The sequence below is a fragment of the Enoplosus armatus genome, chromosome 13 (assembly GCF_043641665.1).
Source record: "Enoplosus armatus isolate fEnoArm2 chromosome 13, fEnoArm2.hap1, whole genome shotgun sequence".
Lineage (NCBI taxonomy): Eukaryota > Metazoa > Chordata > Actinopteri > Centrarchiformes > Enoplosidae > Enoplosus > Enoplosus armatus.
The window spans coordinates 5,646,042-5,671,492 of record NC_092192.1 but is presented as its reverse complement, the minus strand read 5'-3'; the positions used below and the strand labels follow the sequence as shown (position 1 = coordinate 5,671,492).

At 40.5% G+C, this 25,451-nt stretch overlaps 1 protein-coding gene across 1 annotated transcript; it reads right to left on the bottom strand.

Moving 5' to 3' along the window:
• Positions 1-4,583: 4,583 nt before the first annotated feature.
• usp28 (ubiquitin specific peptidase 28) lies at positions 4,584-25,370 on the bottom strand. Its single transcript, XM_070917824.1, has 26 exons — positions 25,326-25,370; positions 23,141-23,218; positions 21,867-21,987; positions 20,953-21,040; positions 20,261-20,423; positions 17,075-17,161; positions 16,686-16,823; positions 15,556-15,626; positions 15,377-15,453; positions 15,150-15,298; positions 14,913-15,040; positions 14,570-14,665; positions 14,313-14,492; positions 13,653-13,861; positions 13,071-13,141; positions 12,543-12,771; positions 11,907-12,242; positions 11,109-11,254; positions 10,017-10,301; positions 9,310-9,405; positions 8,337-8,515; positions 7,789-7,867; positions 6,306-6,385; positions 5,699-5,822; positions 5,019-5,217; positions 4,584-4,768 (listed from the first exon to the last, which is right to left on the bottom strand). Exons 1-26 carry the CDS (start codon positions 25,368-25,370, stop codon positions 4,593-4,595), a joined length of 3,630 nt encoding a protein of 1,209 aa, XP_070773925.1. The 3' UTR covers positions 4,584-4,592.
• Between the last annotated feature and the right edge of the window lie 81 nt (positions 25,371-25,451).

Here is a 25,451-nt window from a genome sequence, read left to right as displayed (position 1 = left end):
CAACAATATGAGTGAGATGATGAAATGTGTCCATATAGCCACATAGAGTATGTGAAGTTCTGACATTTCAGATCAGCTGCCCCACTCCCTCTTCATCTCTAACAACCACAAGACTTTGACTATGTAAACACAACTGGTTTTCCGAGTTTGTACAAGCTCGCACATTACTTGTCAAGGTAACGATGGCAGCAAGCCAGACAGGAAAGACTTATCATCCACTGCATGTGTGGCGGCTTTCAGAATAAACTGGGAAGTGCACACTTGGCTTAAAAACAACGTGTGTATCTGAATGAGCGAATTTAAAGTGATGCATTAAGAGATAAAAATGCGAGGCACACGTTATCTAAGTTGGACTCAGAGTCCCCCTGTGGTCCCCCTGGTTTTGCAGGGGTAACACTTGAGCAGATGAGTGCTCCTTTACGCCTCAATGTATATTTAGAAAACTGGTAAGTTAGCAGGATCCGTTTACCGAGTTTAGCTAACAGAAAGCTAGTCTAACACAGCGCTGCAGTTATTTTAATCATCGTCCCTGTCATCCGGAAGGGAAACATATTAAACATTAAATGTAAAATGTCCAACATGAATGAATGAGACAGAAATCATCACCACCAGTCATGTTTATACGCAGTATTTAAAGTGTAACAACATTCACACAGCGTGAGACACCGACTCCTCTTGCTAGCTAACTTAGTTAGCTAAATAATCAACACGACTTCTAATTAAGTCGCTCGTCTGTTAAGCAATTAGCCTGCAAAGCTAGACTACTTTCATCTTACCTGTCTGCCGAAGTGCCCTTTGAGTTATTGATACAAACTCCAAGAGGTCTTCTCTCCACACTGCACAAGGCAATAAATGAACACCGCCTGGACCACTCCGACTGTTTTGGTTGAACAACTTCCGCTCTTCGGTCGCGCTTATCAACAACACCTTCGTTCAGCTCCCGCATCTCCCGCAGCTCCAGGCTCTGTAACGTTACTCCTCCTCGCCATGTTCAGCGTACCCAGGCGAAGGCTTCCCTCACTGTCAAGTAAGTTCACCGGGTTGTTTATTCCCTCTTTTTTTGGGGCCGTTCGGACCGGAGACCCGCGGATGGGGAAGAAAACTAAAGTCGTTAAAAGATGGCTTCCGGTTGGGCGTGTTGCCGTCAAAATAAAAGCACAAACGATTCATATTGAGAAAAGTGTCAAGTTAATGATTTCTTTTTTTGTCACAACATAAAAATATAAATAAAATAAATTTATTTTTAGGCTAGATTATATGCAGTAGTGTGTGCCCTGGAGCCTGCAGTACATTGGACTCTGCTTGCTTTGTTAATGCAAAATACATACATATAAAGCTCTTAGCTTAGCCACACAAACATGTCCACATATCCACATAAATGGCTTAAGAAAAAAGATAGTAGGCCCTTAAATTCAGTCATTTTGTTAAACTCATCCAGTGATACTGCATAAGAGAGATGTCTTTTCACAGACATTAAAACACACAATCCAAGTGTAAAGTGGGTTAAGAAAAAATAATGACCTGTATCATTTTTAATTACATATGTATTGTTATTATTGAGTATTTTTTTTCCTTTGATATGCCACAGCAGTTTTATCATGCCTAGTGCCTCTCATGTCATTACATCTGAAAGTCCATGCTGGTGTAATGAGATGACCCCTTCATGTTAACTTCAATACAGGATTTGTAAGCATAACAATATATAGGGGTAAAAATATAAGAAACGTGTAAATGGTTGCAACTGAAGGGGAAAACTATCCTGAGCCATTATGGAGACTGTGAAGTGGGGAGAACTATCATGTCTCCTTGCCCCGGTGGCACTAACACAAACAGTGTCAGCAGTGCATTCATTGCTGTCAACTGTTATTTCAGACATGTCTATTTATGAATTGGGATCTAGCCTGTTTTTTTTTTTATTAAAGGGTCCAGGGTCCATGATGATGCCAGCCACGATGCAACCAAGAATGACCATGGCCTTGCCTCTAGCTCTGAGTAATCAGTTCAATTTCACACTGCAACATTTCTATTTTCCCTCTAAAAAAACACCAACGTGGTGTGTGCAAAAGTACTACAAGACCAAAATTGAATCAAGGAAATGTTGGATTTATATGCCACCACATTCCTCAAATGGTGGACTTCAGCTTTCCTGACACCTTTGGACAGCTGTAGACATGCCATCATCAGCACCCCTTAACCCTGGTCCTCACACATCCTGCATCAGGGCAGTTATGGAAAACAGAGACTAGTGAAAATCAGAACTTAATCTACACCAGCACAGACCCTGACCCACTAGTATTATTGTCTAAATCTCAGGATAACCGTATCTTTGATGTGCATTTAAACTTGATTAATGTTAAAGACTTTATTTCATAATGAAACAGCACACTATTGTAGTACACTGTTACACACGTAGATAAAAGGGGCTTATTTGAATTTGGGAGGATTATGTGTGCTGTTGCAGACTAAAGCCATGAAAATAGCACAGAATCCCAGCACTTAAACTAAGACACGGGCAGAGCGGGTTGAGGTGTACAACAGGCAATGTCAGTGTTGTCCCAATTGAATTACTCATGGCCTAATCTGTGAAAGTATGATATTAACTGGGTGGGTGTGAGGGATCAGAAAACAGACATATCTGTAAAAGGATATGGCTGGAAGTATTTTATATTTCTCTTATTATCAATAAATCTCATTAAAAGACCAAAACCAACAGCATACTAGTCTGTCTCTCAGCCTGCTGGTTCCTACTGACGGTCTAACACTTTAAAATCAGCTAATAAATATATATAGGCCCATCAAAAAACAGTGCCTATGTTCATCATAATGAAGAAACATACTGAATCTCACTGATGTGCTTTTAATAGTTTATGGAGCTCTATAGCACAGAGGAATACTAGTTAATACTAATACTGGTTAGTTAGTAGGATCTATTCATTGTTGATTTTAGTCTTTTTGTGGGATTTCAGAATAAGACAACTATAGAATATCACCAGCCTTATTCTTTAAGATATGACAAACTATGCCACATACTTCAACATGAATCTCATGAGGAGAATATGAAGAAACTGAAGACAGTCAATGATAAAGGAGTACAGGACTATTTAAAATATTTATTGAGTATCATCACAGACTACAAGTGAAAAAGCAGTGTGAAATCAGCAGCCAGAAATGGCTGTTAAATGCTGGCCTGAAAATCCTGATTCAGAGGATTCATTCATGATAATGCGTTGCGTCTGGGACACCAGAAAAAAAAAGGACATCATCTCTTGTCCCGCCTCTTTCCTTTCAAAGGGTTTACATGGTTTACAAAGAACCCTTCAAAAGGGGAGAAAAGGCACATCTGTAGAGCAAGTTGCAGTCCAACAGGGTGCTGTCAAACTAGAACAAAGAAGAGCTGCCACTGACCAGCGCACAGATCTGCTGAGATCTGTATATCTGAGCGTGCAGCAGCTGTTCGTAAAAGTTTTACAGAACGTCCTGCCATTCACATTTTTTATGCATAATAGTAAGTGGATATGTTTCTTTCTAGCTTCACCTACATGTAAAATTTCCTACAATCTGTATTGGAAAAATACAAAGTAATATAAAACATATATTTAAAAAAGCTCATAAACAGTATTTGTTACTGTGCAGTATAAATCTAGTGTTTTTTAGCCCTGTATAAAGGCCTTACTGTGCATTCACACTGCTTAGCAACACAACAAATCCTACCAATACAGTCATTTCCTGCAGAGTTGAGTGACCGTCCAATTGCCGCCAGTATTTAAATTTAATAACAAAGTTTAATAAAAAAGCCAATAACACCAATTAGAGATGCAAGCTTCTCTGTTTGTTCAGCAATCGGCTGGCGAGTGCAACACAGACGAGAAGCTGGTTACAGCTACAGAAACCTTTACAGTTCTCTCTGAATTTCTTTAGGACGAAGATCGGAGCCACAGCATAGCAACAGAGCTGGCCGTGACAGCAAGTACTGTGCTGTTTGGGCAGGCAGAACATCTACTACATGTTTTTAGATGTTAACTGATATCTGGCAAACAAACCGCATCAAGGTTGCCATTTCTGCGGCATTGGGAGAAAAGAAAAATACAGTGGGCTGCTACCTTTTGAGCCTCCTTTTGCGTAACCTGCTGCTGCTTGAAGGCCATTATGATTTTTAAGTACTGTTAAGAGTTTTTTCAGCAGACTGGGGGTTGCTCATTGTGGTGGGTGGGCAGGCAGAGGGCATACATGGAAGCTACTGAGAAGAATACAGAGGGTGTATTTTGATCACTGAGAGAGTTTTTGAAGCCTGCTGAGAGCTTCAGCAGAGGCCTTTGGGTTGAAATGTTCTTGACTGTTGTAATGTATTCATGTTTTGACAACCCTGCCCTATCTACCCCTAAAGAGTGCTATGTTAAAACACCAAAATGATATATATGCATGAGCAATGCTAAACAAGCAGAAAACACAATGAAATACATCATTTGGCTTGTTGAAAACTACACATTATCTCAAACCCCCCCAGTCTGTCAGCACAGAATGATCCATAGGCCAAGTTGCTAGCAGGTCGGACGCACGGCTCAAGGAGGTTGTTGGGGGTTTCATTCAGGGCTTTACTTAACGGCGACTATCGTGGTGTTGTGGATGGACTCCATGACGGCGGCCAGGCGACTGCACAGGTCGTGGGCCTGGCTGACGTGGACTTTGGGTGGGTCTTTAAGAACTACTGACTCAGCTGAACCGTCCAGAACCCTGGGCAGAAACTCACCCAGCTTCACCTGCAATGAGTCTGAAAACAAAGAAAGAGCAGAAAAAAAAGTTAAAAAACAACATATTAACAACATCTGATGCTGACCAAACCTACTACACTACGGGTGGAAACCCAAAAGGTTTGCAGCACAAAAATGTAGCAGAATTAAAAGGGTCTGAATACTTTCCAAAGCCATCTCATGTAGTTTATGTTCCTATTTGGGAAATTACTATTTAAAACCTGGATGCTTGGAGAAAAAAAGGGGTGGAAAACTCTCAGCTGATCTCACCATCCATGTCCTGGCCCAGGCAGCAGCACCAGTGGCTGCGGATGCTCTCCATAGCGTCCCGGTCCTCCTGGGATAAAGCCGAGTCCCGGCTCATCAGGTGAAGGCAGGGGATGACGGCCTCGTCCATGATGGCGATGCTCTCCTCCACATTGGTCTCCTCACCGCTGCAAAACAGCCGCGATGCGCTTTCATTCAACGCCTGCGTGGTGGATGTTGGGAGGAGAAGGTGGAGGAGGTGGGTGGAGAAGATATAAAAAGTTATTGTCACAATTTGATGCAATCATATCAAGTGAGCTTCATCAGCAGATGGAGTTTGCTCAGTTTCAAATTGTCAAATTTCCTTTTTTTCTCTGAAAACAAAGTGCTTCTTATTTAAAACTTTTGCCCTGTTAGTGACACAGCCTAAATATAGCAACGTTGGTCAGTTAGTCTGTCTGTCCAACACTTTGAGCTATTGATGTCATGAAATGTCAGATGGACATAGTTAGTTCCCAGGGGACGACTGCTATGATTCTGATGAAATATCAAAACATAAGAGCAGGCTGCCATGGAAGTTACATATTGTAATTTTTTTTAAATAACATCTTTATTGTTATTCTAACCTTTATGCAGAAGGATTGAGCTCAGTGCTCTCATGCTTCATAATCATGTACTGTAGTTCCACACACTGTCTTACTCACAGTGAGGCATTTCCTCCTGTACACCGCAATTAGAGACTTGTCCATGCCGCGTTTCTCTCCTTTCATCAGCAGGCTGGCGTTGGTCTCGTACGCATGAGCCAGGTAAGTCAGTGCCTCCCGCATCCTGCAGCACACACACACATAGCAACAGTCACCATGTCATTCTCTACAAACACTGCAGTCCCACTATTGACCAATCACTAAGAAACACCTTTTTTGGTATGTTAGCATCATTTTCAAAAGGGCAGAACACAGATGTTTATAATTCCTAAGCTACACCGAATCCAGTCAGAATGTGTAAAAGTCAGTTATAAAAGATGCGTTTTTTTCCATCCTGTTTGCCTAACTGGACCAGCTGAACTTCATTATCCTTAAAATTCACTTCCTGCTTTTTCTTGTTCTTCTCACAGAATAAGAACATTAGTAGCTATGTTCAGTTGGTTTTTGGCTGATTTTGAAAGGACTTTTTCTCCATGTTGTAACTTTCTGAAACTTCAGTGGTGTTTGAGATTTTTGGTGCGACACAAACAAGCAGATTGTTATTGATCTGCAGAGGTGATCTGACACATGCTGGTCAGGTAGTGTGGTGGCAAACTTGGACACCTACTTCCCATGCTGGTAGTGCTCCAGCCCAGTCAGCAGGTAGACAAACACTGTTCTGAACAGCCTGTAGTCATCATGCCACTGCTGTGAAAGAGCACACAGGACAATCAACAATCACTTCATTTGCACTTTGTCTGATTGTTGTAGAGCTGCAGCTACTATATACAGACTTTATTTTGTAATAGAGACATGCACATTTCTTTATTATTTCTTTGCTATTTTTAATTTAAGCAAGACAGATGGTCATTCAATCTCCCTCCTCTTGTAAAGGATAAGGCTGGCGATATTCTATATTTTTGTTATTGTCAACAAATCTCTAGAAAAGACCAATACGACATTGTCTTAGTCTGTCTTCTTGTTTGTGGCTCTCAGCCCCAAATCAATTGGTTCCTGCTGACGATGTAAATAGTTCAATTTTTAAAGAACGCTCAGTCATTTCCTAAAACAGCTGGTCCTTTCTAGTTTTTTAGCAAACTAAAATAGTGCATTTGATGGGGAGTATTTTTAGCTGCACTGGTGAATATTCACAGCAACAGGATGTGGGATCAACTCAAAATAAGCTGCAGTGACCTTGTTCATCATTATAGAGGAACATGTCATCCAGGGCAACAGTGGAGGTCTACAGGGCAAAGGAATAAACTATATCAAGCGTTTATAGTTTATACTTGTTAGTGGGATTAATTCATTGTTGGTTTTGGTCTTTTCATAGGATTTGTTGACAATAATAAAAACACAATATCACCAGAAGTCCGATGTTCACTTTCTACAATATTCTTGTTATAAGGAACAGTTTGAAACAGTGTCCCCATCACTCCAACTGACTCTACTGATGGAGTCTCCACAGTGAACCAAATGTCACTGGGTTCACATGCACCCTGCTGGAATTCCAACTATGCAGTCCCAAATACACTCATCAGATTAGGGCTTTAACATACTGAACAGAATCAAAACCTCTTCCATATAGCAGAGACTAGCATGTAACAATGTGTTTTATTACCTTGTGGTACTAAATATAAAGCTAGACTGACATTTGACAGCTAATCTAAGCTTTCATTGCATATGACAGTACACCCTGTGCTATTCAATCCCACTGTTTGAGAAATTATAGCCAGAATAAGGTAACATTTCAAGGTTTAGTTGAACCACAGAGCAGTTTTTCCACATTTGTCCTCTGGTGCTCTCTAGTGGGTAAAACCTTTGGTCCCTGCAAGTTTTTTTTATTTTAGTTAGTTACTAAACAGATGCCTGCCCCTCATTTTCCACCTCTGGTGTGTGTCTTTGTCGTTTCAGTTCACTGCCATACAGCAAGATGGATCTGACAACATTTTTAACAAATATCTATCTCAAAATTACATTTCTATGTCTACGTATTGGATCGATATGCTGGTTTTGAAAGACGGGACAGATTAATCCCAAAAACACAAACAGTGTATCTCTGGAAATCAGTCAATTGTCCAATAAGGCAGAGGTCAGCCCATCTGTTTTACCAAGTACTCATCCATATCCATGTCCTCTGGCTTGATGAGGCGCAGCTTGGACCGGGCCTCCCTCATGATACTGATGGCCCTGCAGGTACGGAGAGGACATATGAATGTTTTTAATTTACAACAGGATTGATGCATGAGCACTCACACCATGCTGCAGGTCTCTGCTTTGGACACTAGATGGCATAATAGGCACGCTGTATGGTCTACTGTAGTCCTTCTTATTCTATGAAGAGCTGCCTGAGTAAAGCCTTCTTTATAGCCATGTTTTACTTTAGTTACTCACTTACCTCTGCCATGAATACAAATTTCACATAAACTAGATTATCTGTTTTCTGACAAAGTAATTTATCTTTCCCCCAATGCTTTTAGTTTCTCAACTTGTTTTAAAACAAGTTTTTAACAGAGGTTTTTCCTTGATTTTGGTCCATTTTCTTTTATAGTGTCAATTTCATCCTAGATATTTTTCTAATTTTTGAAAACTTGATCCAATGCAACAGAATAATGTCTGAGACTCATCAAGGCGCCATTCGTCTGTTATCTGTGTGTACCTCTCATCGAAGCTCAGGTTGCGGTCAGTAAACTGCTCCAGAAGCGTCCTCTCAATAATACGCTTGGGTGCCTTGTTCTGGAAGAAGTAGACCAGAGAGTGCTGCAGACGAGCGTCCTCCTGGGGTGTGGTCTCCTCCTGGGAGAGCTCATACAAGCGGGAATACTCCTCATGGAAGGCCTGAAGGAACAGTGAGAAATGTATCTTAGTTTTAATTATAGCTACATTTGCCAATATGCTCACAGTTGGCAAACATGTAAAATCGCTAGATAGACCGATTTCATTTGCAACCTCACAGAGACTGATGGACCTCAGAATGACTCATACAAGAACTGAGTATGTTACAAGAGTTTTGGTGATAATGCCTGCTACAGAAGTTAAGACAGGCTAACATTCTTCATTCATAACGGATTACTAAAGTTGAAAATATCATCAAAAATACATACAAACAAGTAAATTATTTGACTTTGGGCTTCAAGTATTAACTCAAGTATCAAGTTCAATATCAATATCTTCTGAACGAGTATTTTCTGTGTTGTCATTAAAATGTGGAGGATTATTGGATTTTATGAGTCAAAAAGACAAGGTTAAAAAGCTCTTCTTGTTTTCGACTTCGACCTTCTAACATTTGGAGTAGTTTATAAAAGACTTCTGGACTTTCTGGACTTTATAAGTTATAGAAAGAAATCTTTAGGAGGCTTCTGATGCTCTAATGATCAATACTGCTTTTTGTTAATAGAGTATATATATGTTGCGTGCTGAACGGGTCCCTCAAAACATTTGAATGTTTTTGTGTTTATGTCCTGATTCTAATAAATATGTGCGAAAGAGATAACTAGTCAAAACTAAAGATAGAGAATGGGTTGAATGCTGTAAAATAAGTAATTTAATGTAGTAATGTAAATATTTTATGTTGTCTGGCAAACAAGATTATTTAATCATTCAGGACCTTCAATATCCCTCAAAGACCATACCTTAATGAGGCCAGCCTCAGGGCCTTCCTTATCGAAGGTTTGTCTGGCCTTGGCTATGGCTAGAATGACGCCTTGCATAGCTGGAGTCAGCATCATCTAGGAAATGACACGGCAGTGAAGAGGAAGAGTGATTATAACACCGTTACTGAAACACTATCTCTTCAAACACTGTGTATTCCATACCCATCCATATTTGTGTGGCAACTATTTGAGAATTAAAAGTCCTCATGATGCCTGTGTAAAGATCCTGAACAGTTTAGGGCTGCACCCCATTCCCACATACTGAGAAAATGTATAATCTCGTGGTGGTTGTCTCAGTGGTGGGAAACCTCCTTAAAGTAAGAAATCAAAACAGCAACATTCAAATGTGTCCCCAAAAGCAGTGAAGACCACATTCGCTCAGAAACCTGGTGGACAAACTAAACAAAGCTAAATTTTGAATTGATGTTGACCTATTTATCAGGTGGTGTCATAAATTTAGCATTCACAGCTTAAGTCTGTGTTAATATATCATAATGCATTAGAGGAGTAAAAAAGAAGACTAAGTATAGACAAATCCTCTCTTCATTTTAAGGTTCTTCTATTGCACTTTTCCTCAAATTTCACCTAGTTTAGTTTATATTTGGAGGCACTAACTAGAAAAGTGTACAAGTGCAGCGATGTGGTATTAGCTTCTGGATTCATATCACATTATGACACGTACTGACCTCTTCGTTGTATCCATCAGCATCAGCTCTCACCATGATCCTGCCCACGTTCGGGATCTCCACTTCTGAGACCTCGTTCTCAGTCTGTCGCTGTCTAGCCGGGACCTCCTCCTGCTGCTGCTGCTGCTGCTGCTCCTCATCCTCCTGCTTTGCTTCATGTTCAGGGGCTTCTCTGGAGGCCTCCGGCTCACCTTCTGCTTGAGGGTCGAGGCCTGCCGCCTGTGTGTCGTCCTTCTCCACATGGAGGTCAGATGGTGCCTGTTTACTAAGCTCTGCTTCAGGAGTCTGGCAGAGAAACATTTAACAAGATTCACATCACAATGCCTTCAATCCATCTATTATCTATATCTGCTTATCCTGTTTAGGGCTTTGAGGGCCTTGTACATATCCTAGCACACTTTGGAAGTCTGTCACAGGACTTATATAGTGTCCACCTCCATGTCGAAATGCACCTGCCTTAATCTACGTCTCTATGCATTATAAACACCTGTGGAGTGAAGTGAATGTATCTGGAAAATGTCAGGTCAAGTACAGTGCATGTGTTTCTATCTTAACTCTGATACAAACACAGCACCAACTACCATTGGCTCAGGCAGTGTGTGAAATTCAAAATGGCTACTGGTATCCAGTGAAAGGTTGGTCTTATTATATGTAGTCAGGTGGGTCAGCAGGAAGGCTACAGATGAATACATTCGGAAGCTATTTCATGCCATCTAATGGAACAGCAGGCAACAAATCTTATATTCATGAAGCTTATAACCAGTTTTTGTTGACATTGTGTCTCTATGGCCATTGTTCAGGCTGCACTGGTGTTTCTAATGTTTTGACTATGACAAAAACGTTAGTGAAAATGATATGACGTGCATCTGAACAAGCTGCTGACTGTCAAACAAATCAGTTGATAGCAGTAATTACTCCTGACCTTTACTCTGTCTGTACACTATTGACATTAAGCCTGGATCTCCATTGCTATGCTGAGTGGTGAGATGGGATCCTTGACCCAGATGTACGCACTTTATTTTTGTGGCCTAGAATTTCTGACCCATATTTTACAGAGGGCGGACAGGGGACGGGGGGGGTGGACTTGCCCACCTGACTCTGAAGCTCCTTCTCAGCTGGGGTGGAACTCTGGCTGGGCCCCAGGGTGTCAGTGACTGCTGCACTGCTGGTATCGTCTGACTGGCAGCCAGGGCTCTGTGGTGGTGGTGGTAGTGGCGGTGGTGTTAACTCTGATTCTTCTGGAGTCAAAAAAAGAGAGGAGAGAAGCTGTGAGTGGACACACACGACTGTAATAAAAAGTAAAGAAATAATATAATTACATATCTTTAACAATTCCAACTCTCCCATCATGTAAAACTTTATCATCCTGATCTTGCGTAGCCAGTCCCAAGGCTTATCCTAGCCTTGTCCTAACAGAGGTCTGGAGAAATTCAATTACAAGTGTTGCCTTGACATAGACAAAGATAGTCAAGCAGCGCTCTGACATTTCTTGACCTTGAAATTCGCTGCCTGTGTGGTATTTTGGTGTCAAACGCAGAGCGCAATGTGCACAGAATTCAGCGCAAAGCAAGTTGCTGGTATTTTGGTATTTAAATACAAACCTAGCTCTGTCTTTGTCGTCCTTGGGATATACAAGTGAAAGACTGCATATTTTGTGTTCCCCAAAAAGGTTAAGATTTTAGATAAAATCCATGCTATTGGCTTAAAATGTGTAGGAACTGGTTTAAATGTATGATGGCTATTTACAGTGGTCATTACTACATATTTTTTATACCAATAAAAAATATTTGGAATGATGATTGTGCAGTTATCTGAAAATGATACACAATGGGCTGTTAAGGCTTATAAAAACCTCGCCTCGTTCCCTTTTCTCTAATCACCACTACAGACCTTCAGGCTTCTCTCTGGGATCAGGCTCCGGATCCTTCTCTGCCTCTGGGTCTGGTTGTGGCTCTGAAGAAGCTCCGTGGTCCAGCTCTTCAGTGGATGGTCCTGACTGGGGCGCTGGCTCAACTGGTGTTTGTTGTGTATTGTCTGGACTGGGGTTTGGGGGCTCTGCAGAGGCTGTAGACTCTCCCTGGGGGGTTGCGGTCTGGCAGAACTGCTCCTCCCATTCGCTGAGCTCCTGCTGGAACCAGCGGTTATCTTCATGGACGTAGCGTCTGAGGATGGGTGGCAGGGAGTCCATGCCATGCAGCACCTGGCCCGTCTCATCATCTGTGTCGTCTGGGTGGATGTGGGAGAGTGTCAGTTAATAGAACAGACACTTACTGACCTCATTTGTTAATATTGGCCATCAAAAGTACTTTAGAAATGACAGCAGATTTAATGAATTGTAATTATGCAAATTGGTATTTTTCAAAATGCTACTGTGATTAATAAATATTTACATAATATCAAACAATTTCTTTGTTCCTCTTTGCTGTGGTGCTACTGCAATAATCCGATATCCCCTCTCGGATTATTCAAGGTTAATCTAATCTGACCAAATCAAATTGAGTACCTGAAAGGCACGCAGAGATGTACCTGTAATAAGTTGGGGTAGCCTGTCATCAATGTACATCAGGCAGTAGGCACTGGCGTTGGTCATGCCCCCAAATGAGTCTCGCTCCAGCTCCTCCCATGATGACTCGGTGATGCTTATATCATTGTACTTCATCCAGCGCTGGTTGGCATGGTCGTATATGTAGGCCCAGTAATGACCTGCTGATGCCTGGCCTTCATGGACGAGCACAGCATGGAGTCTGTAGGGTACCTATATAAGAGTAGGAGGAGGAGAGTGGGAAACCCTCACTGTATAAAATACTGAAGCCCCAAAAGATTGGGATCCAATATCAAAATACTGAGATGTAACTGTGTGGCTCTAAATTCACTGCAGTATAAGGTCTGATCTGTTCTTATTTGTATTCTACTGTCCCGTTCACATTACATTATTCTCTGTCTCTCCACTGAGATCAACACAGCTTCATCTAATCTCAGCCAATGCATTTTCCTCAGCTGTTGATGTAAAACACGTGATTGAATTGCTGTTTGTCAGAGTGAATTAGTTATTACCTGGCAGAGACTGTTGTCTGAGTACATGCCCTCCAGCATCTGAGTGAGCCTGTCAATGCTGGCCTTTAGCTCTGACAAACACACACACACACACACACACACACACACACAAAACCAAGAAAGAAAGCACACAAGTTCATATAGTACACCTACAGCGTTTTCCTAAGGCACCCTGAGGTTCTTCCCTCACCTGCACCAGTGATTTATTATTTATATACCAGGTATTTTGGTGCATATAATTATCTAAGATAATTTAAAGCTGCTCTGATCAATACTTTTTTTTTATTAACAATTGATCAAATGACTATGTGTAACTCTCCCACTGTACACTTCCTGTCCAGCACCAAAAAACAAACATTAACAACAAGTTAACGGCTAACTAGAGAATATAGCCGAGCATTTAGCAGTTAAAGAGGCAAAAACAGAGCCCATAATGCTAAGCTAGCGAAAGCACATCAAGACTTGTATAGACTTAGAGAATAGGAATTGTGAAAAGAAAAAACTTCTCTTACAAAGCAATCTCATCAAATCTGAATCTGACTTTATATGTGTACTGTATTATGAGCGTTTGCACTGGCATACCAATTATGTCATTCTCTACTTCGGTTCTCCAACGCTGTAGGCAAGTCTTAACAAAGTGCAGCTCTTCTTCAGTGATGCTGTGGGGGGCTGGGTGGGGTGGGCAGTCAATTGGGTGTCTGCACTGGGTGAAGGGCTTGTATATGGGGGTCCGCTGGCAACTGGAAACACTGGAAACCAGGCCCTCCGATGAATCCGCGTCTCCAGGTTCACTGAAGAAAAGCATCAAAGACAGGTTAGTCTGTCCAGTTCGTTCAGTGCTGTGAGAATGCTGTGTCTCAAAATCAGTGAGCTTTCTTTTTTAGCTCTATTTTTATTAAACAAATGTTACTCTCTTCAGCAACCAATGACTTGGTGACTATAATGTTATTACTAATAGGAAGGAAAACTAAGAAAAACAGAATTGCCATTTAATATTGATGAGAACTGATGGAAATAAAGATCCAGGGTTTATAATCAGAGAAACAAGCAGTAATGATCGTCAGTGTCAACAGTCGAAAGAGACAATAGGTTTATGAATAACATGTCGTTTACTGTTTTTGACTATTATATGCTGTGCTAGTAAAGGTAAATATAGATAATATAGACAATATGTTGTTCTGCTTCTGTCTTTGATCAAGGACCCCCGCCTTGTACACATCTCTGGTCCTCTGTGTTCTCAACCTGTTGTCTTTGGAGATGGGTTCACTGAAGGGGTGGCTTGCAGGAGTTGGTGAGTTTGAAGTTGGTCTCAGATCTTCAGCTGGGGAAACATTTGAAGGCTTGGTGGTAGCAAACTCCAGCACAAACTGCAGCATGTCAGCCAGAGGATATTTGGTAGGTCCTGAGCCATAGTTTTTGTAGCTGCAAATAAAGACAGGACACACTTCATATAAGATTTATTCCCATAAAGTGCAGAAGCCATATCTCAGGTAACTTACCACTCAAGTTTCTGTTGAAGGGCTGCAAGTTGCTCCTTGACTTTTTTCACTTCTCCTCTCCTCTCATGGGTCTGTTCTATGTTTTTGTGAAGATATCTGTACACAGAGAAACCAAGCAAACCTCCAAATTTATCAGTACATGATTTGATAAGATTTGTTGAAATATTTAAATAACAACCTTTATTCTTCTACATTTACAGTACAGAGAGCATTCTGATAGCATACGTTTGTGTCCTTTAAAATTATCACCATTCCTACTGTAGAAGCTTCTTTACCCGTGTTGGATCAAGTGAAACCGAATGAACTTCCACGTCTACCATTGTGTTTCCTGTACACAGCTCACCTGTCCATATAAACGATTTGCGGAAACTCCAGTTTCTTGTGTATCTTTTCAGGACGACCAAGCTGGGTGTTGAATTCAAATCTAGACAGTTCAAATGTCAAGACTGGTGGTAACTTTTTGAACCATCTCTGCAACCAAAAGAAAACATGATTGTCTTAGCAAAGCATCAAATGAAACTGAAAATACAGTATGTTGAATTCTAATGTCAGTCAGTTGATGAAATTGTTGTTTTGTCACCTCACGGCCAGATGGGACGCTGTGATCTGAATGTAGTGACTCAATCTCCTTCTCAACCATGGCACCTTCTAGGCATTCATCCAGGTTGTTGAAGCCGTTGACTTGCAGAGGGTACTGGCCAAACTGCTCGATATTACACAAAGTCTTACCTAAGCAGAGTCACACAGATGTGAGTGATTGAGAACAGAATTCATGTTGAAGACAAAAAACTCATACAGAACTCATACCCTCGTGTCTTCTTTCTGTCACAAAGGTGCCATAGAAAAGTTGGACCATGGGGTTTTGTTGTTTGTCTTCTGCGTTACTAAAAGCAAAACATGACATTATACTCATGTAATTTAGCGAAGAGAAGAAACAGAGAAGAAGAATAGTCCATGTATGTGGATGACATCAACATAGAACTTACTTCCCTTTGGCAGCCAGCTGAAATGCATCCTCTAGCCAGTCAAGCAGTTTGTGGGAAAACTCACTGACATCCTGAAAAGGAGACATTCCAACAAAATGTAAAAACAAACTCTATGTATTGGTCCTGTCAGTCAAGTTAGGATAAGCTGTGTAGTTGTAATGGTAAAGGATAGAGTTAGGTTCAAAGAATCAATATAGCCACATGAGGTCATTCTTGACCTTGGAAACAGTAGTTTTAACCAAAGGCCAGGTTGAAACCTTCAACCTTCGGTGTCAGCGGATGGAGTTTGCTAAGATTACGTGATGACGCCTGAGCTACAGTATCTCTACAGCAACTGAGCTGTGAGTTGTGGATAGATGTTATGTAAGAAGCTGGTGAGGGCCAACGCAAATTACAAGTAGATTTGACAGAATCTATACCAAACTGGACGAGGTAATTGCCCTCTGCACACCCCATCAGTGTGTGCTCTGGAAAGACAGTTAAGACATGGGGTCTCCCATTAAAAGATGCAGTCTGTTTGTGGGTTTACAAGTCATATATGTTTTCATTCAGGCGCAATCTGTCGTCCTCCATTTATCCTCACGAAACACAAATAAAAGCCTCACTACCTTTTTGGAAAATAAGGGAGACAGAAAAGGAGGAGAGAGGAGAGACAGAGGTGAGTATAGAAGCAAAACTAAAAGGTAAACAGAAATAACTTTATTTGGTCAGTATTTCATTGTGGTTACCTACTAAATAAATAAACGGATGAAACACTCAGGCAGAGGCCACGTAGCTGATTTCATGTACTACTGAAAGCTGAAATGTTCACAGTGACAGGATCTGAGACAAGTTGCAAATATCAAGTGTGTTTGATCTGAGGGGATTCTCTCCAGAGGCATAACTGAACAAATGTATTGCTCACAGGATAAGCTTCTTGAGATGCATCATTTCATTTTCATCTTGTTCATGTTTTTCCCCCGTGTGTCTGTGTATGTTTTTGTTTTTAACATAGAAAGAAACATAAATTCACAATTATCAAACAGAACATTAAAAGCAACAGGAACAACAAGAACAGGCCAGCCTCACTGACAAATGGGAGGCCCCTACACTTTAAGCAGACCTTAAGTTAAGATTTTTCTGTGTTGTACCTGTTGGGCCTCATTGGTCCTGAAGGCGTCTCGCAGTAACTCCACTGCAGCAGAAGGATCCACAAACCTGCGAGTGGAGCCCACCATGAGGGAAAACAGACAGCGCAGCTCTTGCATGAAAGCAATGTTCCTCTTGTCCTGTTAACACAAGCTCAGAGTCAAACCCCTTTACACTATCACATAGTGGCTATGTTTATATTAACAGAACATCCCCACAGCTTATGTGTAATCAGGGAAGGACAACTCTCTCCTTTATGAATTAGACATTTTGAACAAAATTAACCTGTATGAATGAAAATATGCAAACAAAGGTCTGTCTGGTGGAAATGGCAGTGGCAGAGTAACCCACTGTTGTTTGCAGAAATCCTTGGTGGCAGTAGTTTACTCACAGAATGGCTCTTACACTTCTCCAGCACTCGCTCAGACAGTTGGTAGTTGAGAACCAGCCTCCTGAACACAGGCAGGTGGAACAGTGACTGCAACAAGACGACAAAACAAGGACCATTACTGCAGCCTGCCAGTCACGGTCAGATGGGGGAGATTGCCAGCTGGCAGATCATGATTACAGTGGTCATGCATTGTAGCGGTGGTCTAGCTTGGAAAGATCATTGAAGAAACATGGTCATATGCAAAATACATGTGTGTTCTTTGATCAACACAGAATACTGTTCTCCATGCCAATGATGTTTAGCTAGTTAGTATTTGCAACTTCCATTTTACACATGGGTGTTTTAATAGATTTAGGTTGCAACGAAATGAGAAACTAACTATAACTAAATAATGTGTTTTTGACTTGAAACATGTAGTTTGTGGTTCCAGAGCTTCTTAAGATGCTCCTAACCTTCTGTGAGTGTGTAGGAGGCACTCATTAGTCTGCAATAATTTCTATGAATGTTTTTGAGAATACCTTTTAAGCGTCGCAAGGTTTGTAAGATGGATTTTACTGTCATCTTAGCTTTCACATGGTTTTGGGAAATGGGACCCAGGGTGAAATCTACTCACACGTTATGGTGAAAAGCGAGACAGGAAATAGCGTGGGCAGGGTTATGAGCAAGGTGGTGGGCTAACAACAGAACTGAATCCTGAGTGAGAAGTCAATCCCACCCTCTTCTATAATTGGCTGGACAAGGAAGAGCCTTACAATTCCATGTGTCAAAGTTCAAACAGACTGAAGTGAATACATCTCACAATCAAATAAATGGGGTGCAAATTTCAGGCTGACTCCACCTTAAGCCCTAACATTTAATTAATTAGAAGTGTAAGTGAAATTTATATTCAATTTGGATGTAAAAAATATCCTTGAAGAAGAGTTGTAGGTTTTTTCCAATAGTTTCAATAAAATGTCAATAAAATTCAGCTTTCTAAGAGCAGGTATTTATCACATATCACGTAGTGCAGCTTTAGGCTCTTTGCATTCTGAATGAAATATAATTCAAAACTGTCTTCGAGCACTAATAAAATAAAACAAAACATTTCCTTTACCTTCAGGGATAGAAAATAGGAGATACTAGTGTCTCAGCAAAGAGAAATATTTCCTGAATTTGATGGTTTGTTTATGTTTATTGTGTTTTATACATAATAGTCAAGCACATACACCATGCCACTTTGTTATAAGATACTTGTGTTTCTCGTGATAAACTAAATGCATTAATACCAGTCAAATGTGTCTTATGTGTCATGTGTGGTGGTGAGTGGAGCTTCTGAGCACTTATGAATATCTTGATATATATTTCCATCTGAGTAGGAAATTCAATTACGCTTATCACAGCTTTACTGTAATTTATACCACAAAGGATAATAGGGGGAATATGAGCCGACAACTGAATCATGTGGTCACTCTGCCTCAATCTGATAGCATAATTACTTTTTTAGGGGAGATTGCTTTATCAACAGTCGGGCTCTGTTCAATTGTAACAAACAGTATCGACACAAGCAAAAAACAAACAAAAGGGTATCATTTGAAGACCATTTGTATTCAAACAACACTGCCTCATTTTCTCATTTCTACTCCCAGATAATAACCCCTGTCCTTTGGGGGTTTGACTTCTAAATCGATGTAGAAGCATATCTGAGTTCAACAGAGACAAACAATCACTGTCTCCTCTCTGTCCATTTCAGGCTCAGGCGAGGAAGTCCACTGCTCGCTTCCATCATCACATCACTCGCTATTTAATTATCCACACAGCCTGCGCATCTCAATGAGGGCTCCAGTTTCTGCCGAGCCACCTGATAGGCCAGACTAAATTCAGTCTGGAATGGACTTGTAATAGAATTAGCACGCTGTATGTTCTCATTTAGCAAAAATATGCCCATACCTTTTTTGATTTCTTCCTGGTACTGAACTCAGGGGGAGTACCATTTTGAACCAGGTCACAGAAGATACAGAACATCACTAATAAATTAACCACATGTGCATTAAGTGGAAAAAACATAGAGATATAGAGTTATAGAGATTGCTGTAAGCCAAAAAAACATTTGCTGACTGCATACAAGGTACGACACCTCTGAGAGACTAAAGTTAGAAATCTTGGAAGGGAAACTCCAAGTCTATAAACGTTTGTTAAGCCAAGTGAGAGAGCTATTTTAAGTTTTAGCAGCAAAGGATGTGGGACACATCTAACACCTGTTAGAACAGGTGGACACTTAGCAGGATCTTAGTGCACAGGCTATATGCTATGCACTGTGCTGCTGTATTATGAATTCTGTAATTTTAATACTTTTATTATGTGTCGTTCATTCAACGGAGCCTATTCCACATTACAGGACACTACCACTGTTCGGTACAGAGGTATGAGAAGACAAAACGGAAAGCAAGCAGACTGTATCCATGTGTCAAAACATAGTGCATCAGATATAAACATAACATACAAGTTGATGGAAACATGTAATCTAATCTACATTCAAACAAGCATCCAGCAGCCAAAGACAGGATGCCAGATCCTAACTGAGCACAAACAGGTCTCTGCGCTCTGGTCATGTCAACAGTGACATATGGCTTTGGATGGAAAATGCTTTTTATGACACAATATATTCTGGTTTGCTTAATATTTCTTCCAGACATTTTCCCACATAATTTTCAAATAACAGAGTCTTAAAATCCCTAACAGTGCAATTCTTTTTTCTATATATATATATACACATACATACTGCAAACCAAGATAAAATATTATTATAATTGAGCCTCCCACCCATTTTCCTCTCTTTCTTATTTTTATTCAATTTTGTATATAATAATAGATTTTGGTAACATTAAGATTGTTTTATTGTGTTATTTGCATTTAGTAGTGGGTACAGTATATGCTTGGTAGCATTGTAACTGAAGCATGCACCACAATGGTCAGAAACGGCCCCGCTTTAGTTAGTTGTTTAATATTATTATTAGTACTAGAATGAAAAAAGGCACTATGGGTATGGTTTGACCCATCTCCGTTGTATCTCATCACAGTAACCGTGTTATGGAGCAAAAATGCCTCCCAATGTGAATGTTGCAGTTTAATTATTTCCCTGTACAGATCCTCATCATTTTGATGTAACCAATCAGACACTGAGTCTCACCTGGCCCTCCTCATTCTCACCTGGATGACGGCGCTGAACCAGCAGGTGTTTCCAACATTGCGAATGCCCACAGGCCAGTCGTCCTGACGGATCCAGTCTGCAGGGCTGCACATCTCACTCTGGGCTTCACACCTCTTCCTCTTCATTCTCGCTGCGTTCTCCTCTGCACTGGCCTCCAGAGCCCTGCAGTGCATCAAATTACCCATTTGAAAGCAATGAAGTGACGACTCTATTAAACACAGGTTGATTCCCCCTAAAGTCTCTCAGGAAATCTCAAACTGTGTTGAGACAGAAGCAAATGCCTGGTATGCAACATATATACATGGCAACATGCTCAAAATGAAAATGTTAACATGCTGATGTTATATTATGAACCCCATCCCATGGCTTATGTTATTATGCTAAAATTTTCTTGTTAGCATACAACACATAGTTCCATTTGCAAAACATCACATTTATTTTTGTTGTTTCATTTTCCACTGGCAACTGTCATGAGTTTTCGTTCAGTGTGGGCTCTCAGCTGACTTTGCTGACTGTCTTGGCTGAGTAATAATCTTGATTATAATCTTGTGAGCCAGAGAAGAAGAAAACTCACACGTGTCTACATCCACTGTTACCATTTTCATGCTTTTCTCCAAGAAAGTCAGCAGTAAACTAAAAAAAACACATACCAATAACAAAGAAGCATTGTATAAAAAGCAGCTTCTTGTACCTATTAAATTCTCTCTCCTCTTCCTGGGCATTGTGGGACTCCTGCAGGCTGAGTTCTATAGCGGTCTGCAGTTCATCTTTAGGAAGTCCTGAAGAAACAGACAACGATGCATCAACCAAGATCCCACATTTCTAGTTAAAACAGTTTCATGTGGGGTATAACCGATTGCATAGCTCTTAATAAAATGATAATTCTTCTATGCTGTTGACTAACTCTACTCTTCCTTGTCCTCATTCTGGAGAACCTATACATGGAAGTGCTACGTTTGACCCTCAGATGTCAGAATCAACCGAGATCTTTTCCATAACAGACACCACATATTTGAAAGCCACAGGCCACTACTTAAAAAAGTAAAAGCCTCAGTATGCTTCACACAAAGTGTTTGTTGGATTGTTGATGCTTAATTGAGGATGGCTGCATCTGACAATTTTGTTACTTTCTGACAGACAATCATGCCCACTTTCTTTTTTTTTACCTCACACAACTACTTCTGGCACATAGAGTGTGAACAACTGAGTGCGACACCATAAATGCAAGGAATAACTCTCCGAAAGTATGCACCGTTACCCACGTTTGTACGGTTCATCTTGTTAAGACTACAAAGACACGCAGAAAACAATTCTTAGAGAGAGGAGGAGGCTATGACGGCTTTTTCGCCCTGCTGTCTAGTGTGGCCATTCAGGTATTCATCTCTTGTTTCCGGTGGTCTCATTTGTTTACAATAATAATACTTTCATTACGAACATACTAACATTTCAAAATGAATGTGGTCATTACTTATTGATCTGAACATTTGTAATCTGTGCTGGAAGTGTTATCTCAGTGTTAACCTCGTGTCTATGTTCTATGTGACAGAATAATATTTTTGAAATATAAAGTGAATTGTGTGCATGATTGTTTTGTCCCCAGTGTACCTTTCTGGCCCTCCCAGGCCTCCCCAGAGGTCCCTAGCTCCTGTGGTTCTCCAGGATCCTGAACCTCTGCAGACTGGATTGTCAGCAGTCCAACAGCATGTCCAATGTCACCCTGACTGGCCTTAAAGGGAGGGCACAAGGAAAAGATAAGCGCAAATATTCTGGATATTATTAGTGTCTGCAGAAGATTTAACAATACAAGAGCGAAAATAAACAATTATGAAGTACAGTGACGGAGAGTATTTAAAAATAATACACAAACATGCGCTCGCATATTTGATATAGTGTAGTTGTTTGATTAAGGAGACACAGAATAAAATCCTCTTTGTGTTTGAGACCAGCAGTACACAAACATTTCTCATTTTGTATGGAACGGCCAGAGCATGTATTCCTCCCAAACACGTGAGCTCCTGCTGTCTCTCTGTGTGCCCCTGATACAACAGGTTGGATGATGTCTGCACCACAGTCAGCCAGACTATTTATTGTACTGTTTGTCAATTATCACTTTTATGAGGTTCCTATTAACTCAAGCTCCTAGGGATTTTTTTGTTTGCAGTTGTGTTTCAAAACATAAGCAGCGCCGGGGTGGAAATTTGGCACCCTGGGGGGTGCTTTTCATGTAATCAAAGAGTGTTCCTTTAAGATTAATTACACTTCAAGAACAGCAAGAGCTCAGTTTTTTAGCCAACTAGCAACATGGCTCTAGGGATGGATTGCCAAGACATTTTGTACACACATTCATGTTCTCCACAGGATCCATTGTAATTGTAATAACACATCTTTTAACATGTTTATACTCATAACATGACAAACCCTATAGATATAGGTCACCAAAGACCTTTTTCTCTGACACCATCCTCTGGCTATTGTTTATTTCTAATACACAACTGCTAAGGCTCAAAAAGCATCATTAGACTTGAACTTCGTGATTTGTTTTTCTTTACATTAGAGCCTCACAGAGCCACTAGCTTGGCTGCAGACGCTGTTTGTTTTTTAATCAATTTCATTCTTAAACATATATTTTCTATATAAACATTTACTGCATTTACTACAGATGATATCAAGTCATTCTAATACTTCCAATGATGTTACTGCTCTTGGCAGTAATCTAATTTCTGAAATGTCCTGTAAAAAATGTCTCCATTATCAAGTTAGGGAGGTAGAGTCTGATTACTGTCCAACTGCAGCTAAGCTAAACTGGAGTTGGCCAGTAATCTTCATTAGCATCCACTGCCTGGGATCCTTAAAACTGATGATGATTTCTTAGGTCTTACATTCAAGGCTCTGTAGAGAATCTGTGGGTCCTGGATGCCAGTGATCTCCCTCAGCTGGTTGATCAGCATCTCGCTCTGCTGAGGGAGAGGATTGGACAAAGGGAAAACAATAGTCAAGCTTGAGATCCCTCATGCAACACTCCAGCCAACATGTCCTTTGTGGCACTCAAATAGTTTGGGCTAGTGATGGACTGGCATCTGACAACGAAATTGGTGCTTCTACTACTGCTTCGAATAAAAAGTAAAAGTATAAAATAAAAAGTAGATCTATTAATCTAAATGATTAATAGCCTATGTAACCCATGTCTACTTCTACTTCCTCAATTTTAACCTCTGACCCAGTTGGGCAGACGCACATGGGGTATATATGGAGCTGAAGGACAAATGTCATGCCTATATGAGGTCCACATGTGGGCTGGGTCAGGACGATGGCTTAATAAAACAAATCCAAATTCAGTATTAAAGGAATAGTTTGACATTTTGGAAATATGCTGATTTGCTTTCTTACCGAGAGTTAGATAAGAGGATTGATACCCCTCCCACTTTTGTGCAGCATATGAGTATTGATTGCCAAGCAACCGGTGGAGACTCTCAGCCGAGAAACAGTCTGGCACCCCAGACATTTTTATTTTTTGTATTGATTGATTAAACAAATGTAAATGTAACATATTATTTAGTGAGCTTTAGAGGTGCTGGTAGGCAGACTGCATTATCTTTGGACAGAGCCAGGCTAGATGTTTCAACCAGTTTCCAGTCTTTCTGCAAAGCTAAGCTAACTGGCTGCTTGTGGTAGCTTTGTATTTACTGTACTGACAAATAGTTAATAGTTTAATGCAGCTTATGTTTGACAAGTGTATCGTTTGTGGGGGTGACATGTTGAATAAACTACTTTTTAGCCTTGTGTTTTCTTTGAACTAAACTCAAACACCATAAGAAATGTATTGAGGCTGGTTGCAACCAATTGTGTGCCACCTCATCAAACATGCCAACATCCCATTTTCCGCATTTAGACTGGAAAACACAAACTCTCAAAAGCCGTCATATGTTTTGACCTCATAGACATAGGCAAGAAGTGCCAAATAGAAACAACATAAGGCTGCTGAGCGAGAGGCGCTATATAAAGCCTGCTGCCCCAACAGCAGGTGGACATGTCAGGGTATCGCTCTCACACACACACACACACACACACACACACACACACAGAAAGCCAAGAGCAGGCTGACCAGACATATATGGAGTCCAGGGGCTATCTGAGACCCTTTTGGTTAGCCTCTATTTTAGGCTACTGACATGGATCACACAGGCTTCTGTTTATCATTCCACTCACCATGCCACCAGACCTGAGTGACAAAAGCACTGGGTTGGTCTCTCTCTCTCTCTCTCTCTCACACACACACTTTCTATGTCAATACAAAACAGAAAACAAACTGTGTGAATTTTCTGACGTTGCACCACATAATTTCTACTGTGTGTAAACCCTTACCCTTAATATAAAACAACATTAGAAGTTTGGCTCAGTGTCTGCTGGGATAGTAATTAGGAAGGCCTACTGATAGAGACAGAGACAAATACTGATTAAAGTGTAAATGTTACACTCTAGAATAACGTGGTTTACTTTTTACTAGCGAGAATTAAATCTTTTACAGCCTGTATCTGTATGCTATTCAATGGAGTATAGTATTGATAGGTCATGTGTCCTATAAGACTGGCAAATGATAACATAAGACTTAAAATATGAACTTTTAATTTATCAAGCATTTGCTTATCACATTAGCTGGATATGTTACTTATTTCTTTAAAACCAAATGCCAGTAATTTAGCGAGAATTTGTTAATATGTTTTTATAAATAATTCAGTGCTAGCTTATCTGCCACATCGGTGAAAGATTTTGAAACAAGTATGCTAATTCATATCCGAAGTTTGAATTTTATTGAAATACGAGCGGTTTGGTGTATTTGATGTGTGCCGAATTCAAAAGCCTTTCCTAAAAAATATGATAATGCCTTAAGTTTTTTTCTACCCAGTGTTTACATAAAACGATACTAAGGGTGACTTTGAAATTCCGGATTTTTAGTACAGACTTGGGCTTCACACAACAGAGGGGTTAATGTTAGTTCCTGAGGCATACCGATGCAAACATGTCACTTGTTACGTTAATAACGGTTCCATCATCCTTTGCGCTCACCGAGTTGGTTGAGTTCTCTCCATTTTCGGTCTGTTCACCTCTCATCGCAGATAAAAGTCTGAATTTCTTCCTGTTTTCCCCCTAACGCTTTCAGCCTCCGACTCCGAGTCAAACCAACTCCATCCG

Coding starts and splice junctions, on each gene's coding strand:
- usp28 (XM_070917824.1), bottom strand. CDS start 25,370: ATGAGAGGTGAACAGACCGAAAATGGAGAGAACTCAACCAACTCG. Junction 16,824..17,074: donor AGAAGTGTAAGAGCCATTCT/GTGAGTAAACTA, acceptor TTGTGTTAACAG/GACAAGAGGAACATTGCTTT. Junction 12,772..13,070: donor CAGACAACAGTCTCTGCCAG/GTAATAACTAAT, acceptor ACTCTTATATAG/GTACCCTACAGACTCCATGC.